The 15,514-nt window shown below is 46.1% G+C and overlaps 1 protein-coding gene across 1 annotated transcript in view; it reads left to right on the top strand.

Moving 5' to 3' along the window:
- Positions 1-15,514, top strand: part of DNAH7 (dynein axonemal heavy chain 7) — a 1,812,153-nt gene that overhangs the window by 1,582,031 nt on the left and 214,608 nt on the right. The window contains exon 62 of the mRNA XM_086955398.1: positions 2,527-2,704. Coding sequence (XP_086811524.1) covers positions 2,527-2,704 — 178 coding nt within the window. The remainder of the gene's footprint in view (positions 1-2,526; positions 2,705-15,514) is intronic.

The following is a 15,514-nucleotide window of genomic DNA, read 5'->3' as shown; positions in this document are numbered from 1 at the left end:
CAGGGAGGGACCTTAGGGGAGCCCCCCGTACTACAGATTACAGACTTCCAGGGTCTGCCAGCAAGCTAATGCTGCTGCTGACCACAATCATGATTATGCCCTCCTGCTGCTGTGGTGAGTTTGAGCAGGGGAAAGTAGAATAGGTTTCCTGTCACAGGGAGGTGTGACCACCTCCCAGACTGTACTTTCAGTATTGGGCTGGGATGGGGCGCTTTCCAGTGCTCAGACTACATTGAAGGGAACATTTGGTATCCTCCTTGCATACTCTGGTTTGAGCAAATTCAGTAACCCTTGGTTCCTGCTCTGGTGCAAAACTCAACAAAGGACAGGGTAGAATCCTGCCCTCTGTCTAGCACCTCCTCTGGGATGGACCCTGGGTTGTTCCAACCCTTTCCTTGGTTAGTTAAGGGCTCCCCCATGGAAGGATCCTCGGATTGGTTTTGGAACAAGACTCACCTCTAAAATTAAGACACTCTTCGACCATCTGGACACTTGGACTTCGTTGGACATCGACAGGAAAAAAGACTGCATCAAGTACGACTCCTGCTGCTCCTGGTCTCACTGTTCTTCATGTTTATTGCCTCGTCTGTGTCTGTACTTCACTCAGGTTCTCCAGAAGACCTGTGGGCATCAAGGAAATCCAAATAAATCTCCCTTGAAATGAAAGAATCTCTTCCCTGCATTTGCAGGCACCGCAATGAAGCTGAAGGGTCTACTGCTCCAGGATTTCCTGTGGACTTCCCAAGGTCCAGCAACACCGGTGGTGGTTCTGTAGCTCTCCTGCAAGGGCATATAAGCTGAAGGCATCGTTTGCTTCACTACTGTTAACATGTTTTTCTAAAGATAAAGTTATGCTCAAGATAAAGCCATCCATTCAATTTTTGTACGCTTCTGAGTTTCATTTGGTGCAAGTTATTTCTCTGCCTTTGTACTACACTTTAAACTAGAAGAGGTTGGATGTATTTAATTGTAGAATTGTGGTTAATGATAGTAACTTCAGAACCAAATACTTTATGATAACCTGTGTGTGTGTTATGATGGTGTGAAATGTGGAGTAGCTATCAGGAAAACTATTATCTCAAGGTCGATCTTCACAATGGTAGAAGATTTGTTATGAGCTTTCTGGGGAGGACAGATCAGTCAGGTTTAGTTCACACTTGGCCAGTGGCAGAGCTGTTCTGACTATATTCAGAGGTGTTCCGATAGAGATGATTTGTTTGACTGTGGCCTACATGCCCTTCCATTTCTTTTTTAATCATTATGGTTCTGATGCTCGCTATGTTTCGTTGTGTTATTTTGCTGTGTTAACTTAACCCACCCCCTTTAGTGACTGGTTTTGGAGTGGTTCTTTTAAGAAATCTGCAGAAAAGGACAGGTATTAAAAGAACACTTACTTTTGTTGGCTTCAGGTCTTTCCACATATTCCGTGATGCCCTCCCACTTCCCCTCTACTGAGTGAAGAGTATTGTTCTCCATGATTTCAGTCCTGGGGAAACTGACCTCACCAAGACACATTGTAGAGGAGTGGAGCCTTGGTGATATGCATCAGAACAAGACAGTGCTATATTGTGCCAGAAAACTTGTAGATCTAGTTTTGGTTTCTAGTGATGTTAACTTAGAGTCTTCAGGAAGAGACATGCCCATCCCATTGAAATCTTGCTCATTATTGTTTTTATGTAGTGCTCATGCTCCAAGTTAACTGCTTCTGAGCTTTCTGCAATGAGAATAGAATGAGGGAAGGTACCGAAAAAATGGAAGGAACAAGTTAGACGATAGGTCGCTGAGCAGTGATAAAGATAGCTGATAGAATCCTTATTCCTGCTAAAGCTTGTGAGTTTTCAGGTTTTTCTGTTACATCATAAGTTTTTCTCCAGACCAAGAGGTAGTGATAGAAAAGTGTGGAGAAGCCTTTTACATGTAAGGATGTACCAACAGAAGTTTAGTATCTTCTGGAGGAAGGAATAGGCATTTGGCTATGCAGTATAGCATCAGTAATGAATCATCAGGGTTATTGTGAACTCAGTAGAGAGTCTTAAAATCTGCATTGTGATTGGTCCAGATTAAGTGAACTGATATTTGTGCAAGTGAGATGCGGACCGTGCATTTCAGACTGAGGGAGATGACATAAGTTACATGATTTAGCTATCATTCAAAGTTTGACTTGGGCATTGATAGGGGTATGTTTAACTCCTTCCACGCTCATGACGAGCCCAGCTCGTCATGCAGTAGCCTGCTGCTACACTCATGGTGTGCTGAGCTCGGCATGAACTAATGGAAATGAGCCAAAGCCAGCGCAGCAGGGGAATTCCCATAGCATTGAAGGTGTTAAAAATCTTCTACCTGTCACCTACAAAGTATCCTGAATTAGAAATATTTGCCCTTTTTTAATTATGCAAAATCGACTTTTTGTTACAATGCTGAGAGTCCTAAATCCATGTATGAACTGTTCAAATGATAATTTTAAGCTTCAAGGGCTACTAAGTCTTGGAGATATTGCAAATATATTTCCTTTTCTCTACATTGCAGGACTGGTATGAGAACGGAAACCCACCTGTCTTTTGGATTTCAGGATTTTTTTTCACTCAGGCATTCTTAACTGGTGCACAGCAAAACTTTGCTCGAAAATTCACCATTCCCATAGATCTTCTTGGATTTGACTATGATGTACTTGATGACAAAGAATATAAGCAGGCCCCTGAAGATGGTAAGTGTGCACATGCGCAAACAATAATTTGGTGCCTATTGTTGCAATTGTTAAAAAGCAGTAATTATGTATGGCTTTGCATTTCTTTAGAGTTTGTGTCAAAAACTTGGGTCCTGGGCTCACTTTGCCACTGGATTAAAGGTAGCCTGGCTGATATGGGGTTATAGCCTAAAACCGGTCCCAGTTAGATGAGGGACTTGGTAGCTCGTTCTGGACCGTTCCCATGGGGAGCAGGGTCAATACTGATTTGCATATGCCTGGGTCTAAACTGAGGTGGCGTGGTGAGCAAAAGAACAATGGATTTAACCCAGATCCCTTGACTGGGGATGAATATTTGATTTGTTCTGAATTCCATCCATCATTTGTGTCTTTCACTTTCTAAAAGAGGCATCTCCAAACAAACAATTAAAAACCAACTTCACTAATAGATGCATTTTTAAATGGCGAGTTCAGAATCCCCAAACTCCAAATCTCTATCTCTTCCCAATTGGAAGTTACACTTGTAAGATGTTACAAGGCAGCTCCAATGAAAACTTATGGGATAGAGCGAGTCCTTGCAATAGTGAAAACGAAATTACAGTATTTCACTATCAGGACATGTAAAACACACCAGTACATGTCCTAACTTATATACACTGCGCCCTGCCATGGAGCTTCCTTCTGCCTGCCTTAAGGGTGCCTTGCATGTAGTAAAAGGGAAGCTTTGGGCCTCGAAAGTAGGTGCACTGGCCAGGTCGACATGGCAGTTTAAAACTGCCCATAGAGACACTGCAGTGGCAGGTCTGGGACATGTTATGTTATGTTAAGGCTGTACTTTTAGAGCGCACAGCTACCCCAAGGGGTGTATAGGCGCTTTGGCAAAGAGAACCTGAAACCTAAGAACACAGAGGCAGCAGCACTACAGTCACAGTGATTACGCGGAAAAGAGCATGGTCTTCAGCTCTTTCCTGAAAGCTAAGAGACTCTTAGCTTTACGGAGGGAGAGAGGGAGCTCATTCCAGAAGCGAGCTGCAGGGTTACTCATGTGAGTGGCACAATCAGTGCTGCTGGCCCAGTAGTAGCATTTGAATTACTGTCCCTGGGTACACATAGTGCACTTTACTAGGGTCTTAACAGCAGTGCATAATTTGAGTTGATTCTTTCCGGTGCTCTGCTCCGGCACTTAATTGGATTCCGGTTTTTGTCAACACCATACTTCCAACAGTCTACCACATGGTGGTGCTGCTCATCTAATTTAGAGATGAGCGGAACAACGGTTGTTTAGAAATACAATATACAAAAAAAATTGCGAACACCGACTTCCCCAGCCATTCCTTTAGCTTTGGGGGCCTGGAATAATATGAACTGTCACATTTACATGCAAGAGAGATGGTTAGTAGTTGTTTTGGCAGTGATGACACGGGCGATGGGTAGCACAAGCTGTAGTGGCGTCCTGGTTAGAGCCCTGGCACTTAATATTTTACAAATTAAGCACTGCTTAACAGTAAATCAAATATACCAATTATGGATAACCAATCATAATCCTAATTTACATAAGGAGCAGTTGCACTTTAACACTGATCAGCAGTGGTAAAGTTGGCAAAAACAAACTGCAGCACACAATCACAAGCATTTACAATGCGATAGGTCTCCCATTTATGCTAGTTTGAGCAATTGACAATGTAAATGACAATGCCTTTTATTTATGTTTTGGTTTTTAAAACCTAAATAAAATGCATTGTCATTTACAATGCCAATAGCTTAAACTCGTGTACATGCAAGACCTATTTCATTGCAAATGCTTGTTGCATTTGTCACCCCAACGGGTATGCCCAGACGTGTGTCCCGTGCTCTCTATGCCACTGGAGTCAAGCTGCTGCTTGTTTCTGTCCAGGGAGGACCTGGCCTGGCATTTGGTCTGGACTGTTCCCATGGGGAGCAGGGTCAAGATTGATTTGCATATGGCTGGGTTCAAACGAGAATGACATGGGAAGCAAAAAAACATGGATTTAGGCCCAGATCTCTGTATAGAGGTGAATGTTTGATAGTGATCAGCACTCTGTCCATCAATTGTCCTTTTTGCATACCTTCACAATGTAACAGTAGTCTATGTGGTCATGACAATATTAATTATCTCTATATTTTGATAAGCAATCCGCTGGGACCTACGACAGCCATAGGTAGACCTTTGACTACCACAGCATCAAGCAAAAATGTTGCATAACATTTGTTCAAAAATAGCAGAATCAACTTACGGGGTAGTTCAAAATATATCCTTAAAGTACTAATCTCTATTATCTCAACTTAGACTACTCCACATGCCTTGCAGAAGATTTATTGTTTGTTATCGCTAGCGGGCCACTGCTGTGAGACAGACTGGTCACAAAAAATGTAGCTAGTCCTGCATGTTTATATGCTCCATGACACATCCTCTGGTAACTCATCTGTAGTTAACATTAGCAAATATCCAATGCAAGAAAGAACTGACTAAGCCACTAGGTCTGTATTTTTTTTTTAAAACAGTCCTCTTCCACAAAGAGGCTTTGTTTTAGCAGTGGACCCAACCCAAAGATTAGATCCCAGCTCTGCCAGATGCATTATGGCAAGCGATCCCCTGTCGGTTCTTACCGCAGTCAACTAGAGGTGTGGCAACAGCTTCCACTGCAAGAGAGCAGGCAGTTTACAGTAGGGCAGGAATCTTCCAATAATGCTCCTGCAGAGCACAATAAGTTTCCAGTCAAACTTTTCTAGCCCTGGGACAGTATCAGCAGGCAGCCAACAACGTCCAGTGGAATTTGAAAAAATGTGTAGAAATGTCATCGAAGTTCTAAATTTTGCAAACTTTAGGAAGTTTCTACTGGTTGTATGTTACCTCTCCCACATAACTTTATTAAGTCAAGTCAAGTCAAGTCAAAGATTTATATAGCGCGCTACATACCCGGAGGGTCTCAAGGCGCTTGAAGAAAGGTGGGGAATTACTTGTCGAATATCCAAGTTTTAAGTTGTTTTCTGAATGCTAGGTGGTTCTGAGTGAGACGAAGGTGAGTGGGGAGTGAGTTCCAGGTTTTAGCTGCGAGGTAGGAGAAGGATCTACCTCCCATGGTGGTTTTATTGATGCGAGGTACGGTAGCAAGCGCTTGGTTGGAGGATCGTAGTTGGCGGGAGGGGGTGTAGAAGGAAAGTCGTGTGTTGAGGCATTCGGGTCCAAGTTCGTAAAGTGCTTTGTGTGCGTGGGTTAGGAGGCGGAAAGTAATCCTCTTATTGACGGGGAGCCAGTGGAGGTTTTTCAGGTGATTAGAGATGTGGTCTTTACGTGGGATGTCTAGTATGAGCCTGGCCGATGCGTTCTGGATGCGTTGGAGTTTATTCTGGAGTTTTGCCGTGATACCGGCGTATAGGGTGTTTCCGTAGTCCAGGCGGCTGGTGACCAGTGCATGGGTGACCGTTTTTCTGGTTTCGGTGGGGATCCAGCGAAATGTTTTTTTGAGGGAACTTCGCCTAGATGTACAGTTATGAGAGTTTACAAAATCCACAAATGTATTGAATTTCACAAAATGCAGGCAGTGACTGGTTGAATGGCTGAGGAACCTCATTATTTACCTAGTCACCAGCTAAATAGCATCAATTCTGTAGTATTTGGATGGCAACTGGGTTTATGGCAGGGAAACTTCACTGTTTAAGTGGTGGCTAGCTAAACGGTATAGAATCTCTGCTATTGATCCAACTCTCAACAGGTAAAGAGTTACGTATCTGTGCTATCTGGCTTGTTGCACAAGACAAATAGTAAATAATCTTTGCTAATTAACCTCTTAGGTGCTGTGCCTATTCCAACGGCCGACGGCACCACTACCTCAGGAGTACTGCCGTCGGCCGTTGGCCGTTCGAACCTCACCTGCGCAATGGAACGTTCAGCACTGGAGCTGGACGTTCCATAGCTGCTAAGAGGTTAACAGGTAGTTATAATCTATGCCAGCAGCCCGATAGTGAGTGACGTTTCCTTGCTTTTGGCACGGCTGAAAACATAATCATTGCTGTTTAGTCAGAGCCTGGGCAAGAAGTGAACTTCCTTTGCTTTTTGTACAGCAGATTAACAGATAGGGGTTAATCTCGATTCTTTAGCCCTTAACTCGTTAACTGGTTTCTTTTCTATTTGCATTGTGTGATCAATGTGTGCATAATCTCTGCTATTTAACTAGCTGTGTTTGCAAAGGCTCTGCTCAAATAATATTCTTAGCCTCTGGTCTCGTAATAACATATTCACATTTATCCAGTGCCCGGCTAATAGCTGACACTAAGACGTTTCTGTATTGGTTACTATTCATGTGATGTAGAGGCAGGCACATTACTGAACCCTAGAAGGCAAGCAGCTGAAAAATGGCACACGGCTTAAGTGTGTCAAAAAAGCAAGATCAATTCAGAGTCGCAACTAAGGCCAGTACGAACGCTCTGGCAATGCTAGCACGTTTTATCCTATGCTGCCTGTTTCTCTTCCTGCAGGGATGCGCTGTGCACTGTTTATCTCAAGTTGAAACAGAAACAATTTACTGTGCACGTGCAAGAGCACCGTGCTTGTAATCCAGCTGCCCAGAGAGCAGTGGCTCGCCATGCTGAATAACGAACTGCACTGCCGGCAGCGTGAAGGTTACTGTGCTTCCAGCATGAATGTCTACTTCAGCTCGGACAGCTTTTGTCCACAACGAGCAATCTGACATAAAAAAACACCGGCATAGTCTAGCTCGTGAAAGTCATTTTCCTCTTGCATTTGACTATAAAAGGCAGTGGCAAAGCTATAGCTTTAAGTGGGATGAATAAACTGGGGGTCTCTCTCAAAGGGGCGTGGCCAATGTAATTAAGGGCGTGGCTTAAAACATGTATGCTAAAAATCTGTGCTTAGCATAGTGCGCCACCGACTTGTATTTTGTTGTTTCTGTCATTGGATCCATATATTTGATACAACAAGTAATAATATACCTACAAAAAGTCCTGACTATTGGCTTTGTCAATGGTTTTTAGTTGAATAAAATAAATAAGCAGCGACTATGGCTTGTATATGATATTAAAAAAGCTTCCACTTAAAGCCCTGTTGACACCACCACAATGTTGCTGCTCCTGACTTTCAAAAAGAGAAGGGAAATCCAGAGAGAAAATGACTCTCTTTAAAAGATTTCCCTTCCCCTACAACGTTCATCTGGCATGACGCCATGCCGTAACTTCTCCATTAGTGAGAAGTAAGCTGTGTGAGCACGTGCACATTGATGTGCCTGCTGTCACTGCAGTCCGGAAAAAATGGACCACCTGTGCCAGTGCACAAAACAGAGCTCGATAGGGACCCGTTTCGAGGCCCCTTTAAAAAACTGCTGGTGCTCAGCACCGGTGAGACCCAGCCCACTAAAAGCCCTGGGCAAAGCCAAATTGTTAGAAATGCTGAAAGCAGAGCAGTTTGCGGTTAGAGTTAAATCCTTACAGCAGTCTTTCTCCTGACTATAACAAGCAGGGGTGAGGGAGTGCGAGGAGGGACAGAAGATGCACGAAAACAGGTAAGACTGCTTTGGAGAGTGCCCTCAAAGTGAATAGAGGACAGGTGCGAGAAGAAAGGGTGGGAGCATGTAAACACATTGCATTCAGTTGTTCCAATAACATCATACTGCCGTGGGAGAGGACGTGGCTTAGTGGTCATAGCTGCCGACTCGGGAGCTGGAGACCAGTGTCCGAACCTCGACCCAATATTCTGTGATTCTTAGCATATCATTTAATTTAAATTTAAAAGAAGCAGCGATCTCGAAGGGGTGTCAAGCAGTGGGGAGTTGGAAGGGGGTAGGTAGTGAGAGACATATTAAAAGAAACCAGCTGAAGCAGCGCTGTGAGAAAAATATATTTGCAATGTAATAGGTCTTGCATTTGAATGTGAGACCATGGCATTGCAAACGAGCGGGACACCATTTATAAAGAAAAAGTACATGTACTGTGTAAATACCAAGTAAAGGGGCCAGTAGCCATAAGAGGTTACAAATGACGACATGACAGTAGTAAGGAGGGACTAACAAGCCTCATAATAAATCAGAAGCCAGCATTTACAAAGGACAAACACACAAGCCAATGAGAAATATGGGTGGAGCTTCTCCTCCGTACAATACCTACACCAGATTGCCAGATCAGCGCTTGCGCACTGGCTCAGGCTCGGCCTAAAAAACAGGAGGTCAGAAGCAAAAAAGACAGGGTAGAAACACACCAAAGATGCCAGGTCTAACAAATAGTGAATATTGTTATATTATTTGCTATTTGTTTAATAAAAATGGAATACAAGTGGCTGGAATTTAACTATCCTTGGCAGCTGGGCTTAGCAACAAAAATGCTTTTAAATGTTTGCATGTTATATGCGTGCAATTAGAGTGTGTTTATGTAAGAGAGTGTGTGTGTGTATGTGTGAATGTGTGTGTGTATGTGTAGGCAAAGTGTGTGTGTGTGACTGTGTGAATACGTGTGTATGTGTAAGCATGTGTATGTGTGAGTGAAAGTGAAGGTCAAAGGGCATGTGAAGTCACTTCTTTAACCCTTGGCATTTTGGTGAATTGACGTCCATGTGAAAGATTAAAATGTAAGTGTAAATATGTGTTTGTGAGAGAAACAATTTCTAGCGTTCCAATTACTGGCATATTGAGATTGCTTCAGGGGAACGCAGAGCGGGGAAATTAAACTACAGTTTCTCCATGTGTTATTTGCAGCAGCTACTGTTTGGATGTAATTCCAGCAACATAGAGCTTACACATGCATTGTAAAACAGAAACCGCTTTATACCAATCAACTGTTGAGAAATAGGAGATAAAACATCATAACACCAAGATACTTTTGTTGCGAAAATGAATGAAAGAAAATTCCATTCAAATGTTTAAATATATTTCCTACCCATCATGTTTTGATGTGTCCCAGAAATTTGCCAGCATATCTTTTCAATACCTGGAGCGGGTACCAAACAGTACTATGGATGCCAAGCAGGGCTGTGAAATAGTACTGTAACTGGCAGAAATGTCCTCCTCATGTGTTTGTATGTGATACCGTCTCTATGACTGCAGGTATGTGCTGACCCCCTTTGCCTTTTCTTATGGGCTTCTCCCGCCATGGCACGTTCAACGTCATCAGTTTTCAAGGACTGCAGAAATTGTAGCATGGGCATGTCAATATGTTTTAGTTGGGTGGATCCATCATGTTTATTCTACAGAACCCTTCTCTGCTAGGTACTTTGTAGTAACGACTTCGTGTACCCGGCTCTGAAAAGAGTTGTCAGCCAAAAAAACATCAGATTTTCCTTTTACATTCAGCTGCAGCAAGCTCAATTTTAAAGCTCAGTTTGCAATCGCTCGAAATGCTATCTAAAATAACGGCGACACAGTTGTCTCCAGCGCCTTTTTTCTACAGCCTTCCAATGTAATGGATGCTGTAAGAATCCAATTTGGACGCTATGCACACATTAGAAGTTTTGCTTTCTGCGTCCTTGGTTTTAGACCTCTTCTGGTGACTGAAGCCTCCTAAATTGGCTTAAGACTGGAACACCTCTGTTTTAAAACACTTTACAATTCCCTCTAGCGCTGCCTCTATGAACCTACCTTTAGGCTGATACTTGGCAGTGCTCCAGGGTGTATCTTTGAGCCTAGTATTGTCTCTTTGTTAGGTCGACTACAAGGATTGTGGACTATAAAGGTCCCTGTCCTTGTGTCTTCCAAGAACTCCCAGTTATTTGTAACCTTTGAAAGATGGCACCTATTAACATATTTTCAAGAAAAATAAGGCTTTGTGATTAAATCTGCCAAAATGTGAAACCACATTCTTTTTTTCTCCTTTTTATTTCAATAAGTTTTTTTCTCTGAGGATTTCTAATCGACGCAGAAATCAACAGCATTATGATTAACATGACATGGTGTACATCAGTATAGCAGTGTTCAAACATAGGAATCGTACAGGGAAGAGCTGAATACGAATAGTTAATAAACATTACGAATAAGCGGAGGGGGGTGAGTGTCTGAAAAGAGGAGACTGGTTACAGTGCTGTAAACAAAGATTTTGCCAGGAAGCAGCCAGTTAGTAGACGTTACACCTCTGTAGATGTGAAAACAAAACCAGGAGAGAAATAGTAGAGTAAAAGAGAGCAGAGAGGGTGGAAAGATCGCAATAAGGGAACGCGATAAAGGTGGTGAAATAAGAAAAGGAAACTCCAAATGAGGATTGGAAATGAAAAGTGGGGTGGGTCTTATTGTGCGGTGTGTAATGACCCGAGTCCCGCGAGAGCGGAACTCTGGAAGCTGGTCCGGAAGGCCATACACACAATGTATCACCCTCTGTCCAGGCGTAACCATAAGTAATAAATAGGCAGGCGGAGACTGCTCGTGGCCGTCCACCCCACACTAGTGAACCTGCGTGGTCTGATTCTGTGTCTCTCTCTCAACACTAGGCCACACAGCCCCCTCCCCCAGTCACGTCTACCATCGCAATACGGGCAACGAGGGTGGGCGCTGCCCAACGTCGCAGCAGATCCCAGCAACAGCAGGCACGGCCCGATATCGGTGCAGAGATCACTGGGTGTATCACTCACCAGCTGGCATGGCTCACGCGTAGAGTGCCGGTGGCCGCACCCCCCCTGCCTTCAGCGTTCGCACTGGCAGGCTGTCCTTGGTGCAATGAACGATGCACTGTGAGCACATTGACGTCTACTCCCTCCTCCAGCACCATGCGGAGGACCATGTAAGCACAGCGGCTCTGCCCATGAGGCCAGAATCAAGTGCACGCACTCCCTCGCTCAACACTCGCTGCACGTGGAGCCCAAGCTCCTCAAAGACATCACAGCAGGCCCTGGGGAATAGCCACACCCACACAACATGCGCACATATGGCCTAGCAGCAGCGATCAAGCAACTGGCCACAGTCGTGAGGGAGGAATAGTCAGCCACTGGGAAAAGGGAACCAAGGTGTTCCCCAAAGGAGAAACAAAACAGACACACTGGAGAATGATGGACAACGCGCCTCAAGCTGGCTCATACCAGGCCCGCCACCGGCTCAACAAGCTGGCCAGCTCCTCATGCAGCCAGCCACACAGCATGCACAAACCAACGCACTACCTCCTTTCAGCGAATTAATAGACCCTGCTACTGCCTCCCACTGGTCGAAATTTTGGATTGGCCGCCTGAATAACTATTTCACGCCAAAACGAGAGACAGATAATACCATCAACAGGTCTTTGCTGTTACACTTTGCTGGTGAAGTGATATATAAACTCTTTGCACACCTTTCAAATACGGGGACTGCCAAAGATTATGATGCCGCCATTAGGGCTCCAGATGCACACTTCGACACACAACTGAACCCGGATGATGAAGGGATCAAACTACAGCAAGCACGCCAAAAGGAGTGAGAGTCCATGGACGCATTTCACGCACGCCTTAGAGAATTAGCTAGCACGTGCACGGCTTACAATCAGAACAAAGAAGTAAGAGCGGAAGTCATACAAATATGCAGCAACATGAACTTCTGATAGATACATCTGCCGTGTGGATTCCTCACCTTGTGAATATCCCCTTGCGCCAGCAACGTTCGGAAAATTCTTCGTAGCACGCCGGCGTGGACGACGTCATAGGAGCACGGCATCGCGCGCGACTCCGTCTGACGTCACCGACTCCTCATAAGGCCCACGTCGGCGTGATGACGTCAGTTCCCTTTTTTCCGCGTCGTCGACGCTAACGGTTTCTGGGATCTTCTGCGATACTTTTGTATCTTATCACTGTTTAGCTGTTACAGTTTCTCTGTTGAGATTTGCTTCTTCGTCGAGGATGTTGTCGAGGAAGACGGGTTTCAAACAGTGTGGTTCCTGTGCCCGTATGATGTCGATCACTGATCCGCATTCCGACTGTCTGTGGTGTCTTGGATCGGATCACGATGTTAAGAACTGTCGTTCCTGTTTCAAGATGAACCCCAAGGCCTTGCGGGAGCGGGAGGCGAAGCTTCTGCTCGCGAAGGTGAAGGGAAGAGAAGCCGGAAGGTCTTCGAGGTCGGTGTCCCGGCGCTCGAAGTCGAGGCAGTTGTTGCGGTCGAGGTCGGCTTCGAGGTCCAAGGCGAGGTCGAGATCGAGAGAGAGATCAAGGTCCGGAGAGAGGTCGAGGTCCAGAGGGAGGTCGAGGTCCGGATCCAAGTCGGCCTCGGGCCATGCTTCGAGCTCATCGAGGAAGAAGCATAAGAGGAGTAAACATCACTCCAGACGTCACTCTGGCAAGGAGTCTTCGGATTCGAGGAAGAAGTCACGTAAACATCACAAGGACTTCGTGTCTCCTTCTCCAGCTCAATCTCATGTGGGCTCTCCAGTTCAGGAGCAGGTGCAGGATCAGGATCTGGAGTCGCACCACTCTTCGGTGCATGAAGAAGAGGTTCCTCGAGCACCGACTCCGGTTGTGGAGTCTGAAGTTCAAGAGGGCCAGGGTGCACCTTTGCCGGATCAGCCTCCTTCGGAGCGGCCGTTGGGTTCGTACCCTCCCTTTCCAGGTCCAGGTCAGGATCCCTCATAGTTTTTAAACGCCATGTTTGGTGTTTACTCGAGGGCTATGTACCCCACTGGTGCGCCTGTTGGTCCCATGGGTCCTTTGTCTTTTAATTTAGGTGTGCCTCAGGCTTATGCCCCGGCCCCCTTTATGCCGTTTATGCTGACGCCTTGTACTCCTTGGCTCGGTGCGGCGCCGCCGAGGTCGTCGACTTCGCATGCGGCTTCGCCGACTCCGGATCGGCTTCGTGGTGATTCGGATCGTGGTGCTTCCCGTCCTCAAGCTCCTCGCTCGACGTCGGCTCCGGCGCCGTCGGAGTCGTTGCCGGATCCGTCGACTTCGGTCCGCATGGAGTGGTCGAGGCGCAGGGCACAACGCCTCTTGGAGGAGAACGAGTATATGGACTCCGAGGTTGAGGAAGGAGAGTTGCAAGATCAGGGGGATTGTTTTGAGGACCTCCAAAGCGCAAGTGGCCTGGAACTTTCTCCTGAGTGGGGTTTGCCACCCGTTTCAGATACTCCATCTAAGGACTTAGCACCCTATCATGTTGTTATTAGGAAGGCTGCAGATTTGCTAGGCTTGACTTTGCCCACAGTTGAATACAAGCCCAACATCCTTACGGAAGTTTTGCATTCGCCTTCTTCAATTGTGGAGCCTACACTTCCTTTTATGGAGGCATTGACTGAGCCGATAAAGGAGGTTTGGAAGAGACCTTTGACTGCTCCTGCGGTTTCCAGGTCAGTGGCAAGGCTTTACAGGGTGGCTCCTGATGACCCTGAATTTCTTTCCTCGCATCCTGCACCGGAGAGTCTGGTAGTGCAGGCCGCCTGTTTCAGCAGGGCTGCGGGCTCTTTCCCTCAGGTGCCGGCAGACAAGGACTCTAAAAAATTGGACCAGTCTGCTAAAAAGATTTTCTCCTCGGGTAGCATGGCCTTGAAATCCACCAATGCTACTTGCCTATTGGGGAGATATGTTCATGCGTTGATGGACTCTGTTAAACAGCTTTCATCTAAGCTTCCAGAGAACGATAGGAAGAACTTTAACGAAGTGGTTGCTGATACTCAGGCTGCAGCTCGTATGGTTATACAGAGTGGTATGGACACGGTGGACTCTGTTGCCAGGATTATGGGCTCTACTGTTGCAACAAGAAGGGCCGCATGGCTTAAGTCCTCCGATTTTTCTTCTGATGTTCAGTCTACCTTGTTGGACTTGCCATTTGATGGGACAGGCCTCTTTGGTAAGAAGGCTGACGTAGCTCTGGAGAGATTCAAGGACAGCCGGGCTATGGCGAAGTCTTTGGGCCTTCAGACAAGGGGCTCTGCGGCTAGGAAGTTCAGGGGATTTGGCAGATCCAATTTTCGTTCCTACAGCCAAGGTCAGCAGCAGCAGCAGCAGCGACAGAATCCTCTGTATAAAACCTACAGAGGAAAGCAAAGGGGCCGTGGTCGTGGACGCCAGGCCTCCTCCTCCTCCTCTTCCTCTAATAATCAACCCCCTCCCTCTGCAGCAAAGCAGCCCTAGATCCGCCATTCTGGATCATGTGGCTCCGGTGGGGGGTCGGCTTACTCATTTTCTACGGGATTGGGAATCGGTTACATCAGATCTTTGGGTTCTCAATCTCGTAGAGAATGGGTATGCACTTCCTTTCCAGGAGTTCCCTCCCAATTACCCTCCTTGCCAGGGTTTTTGTTCGGAGGACCACCTTATTCGCCTGCAGGAAGAAGTCCTGGCTTTGTTCAAAAAAGGTGCGATAGAGGTGGTTCCAGAGCAGGAAAGAGGTCAGGGGTGCTACTCCCGGTATTTCCTGATCCCCAAGAAGGATGGCAGGTTACGTCCTATACTGGACCTCAGGATTTTGAATCTCTATCTCAAGCAGGAGAAATTCAAAATGCTCACTCTTGCGCAGGTTCTTCAAGCGTTGTTGGAAGAAGACTGGATGGTGTCAATCGACTTGCAGGATGCGTATTTTCACATCCCGATCCTGAAGTCGCACAGGAAGTATCTCCGTTTTACGGTGGGATCGCAACACTACCAGTTTGCGGTCCTTCCGTTTGGTCTTACTACTGCGCCTCGAGTTTTCACCAAGGTGATGGCAGTGGTGGCGGCACATCTCAGGAGGTCGGGGATACCTGTATTCCCGTATCTGGACGACTGGCTGATCAAAGCGGAGTCGCCCGAGAAGGTGCTTCATCACCTGCAAGAGACCTCGCAGCTGTTGTTCAGGTTGGGTTTTTCAATAAACGTGCCCAAATCTCACCTTGTGCCCTCCCAGCGCAACCTGTTCATAGGTGCGGTACTGGACACTACTGTATGTC

The sequence above is a fragment of the Lissotriton vulgaris genome, chromosome 2_1 (genome assembly GCF_964263255.1).
Source record: "Lissotriton vulgaris chromosome 2_1, aLisVul1.2, whole genome shotgun sequence".
Classification (NCBI taxonomy): Eukaryota; Metazoa; Chordata; class Amphibia; order Caudata; family Salamandridae; genus Lissotriton; species Lissotriton vulgaris.
Note: the sequence above shows the minus strand (reverse complement) of the source record. Positions and strands in the feature narration are given on the sequence as shown.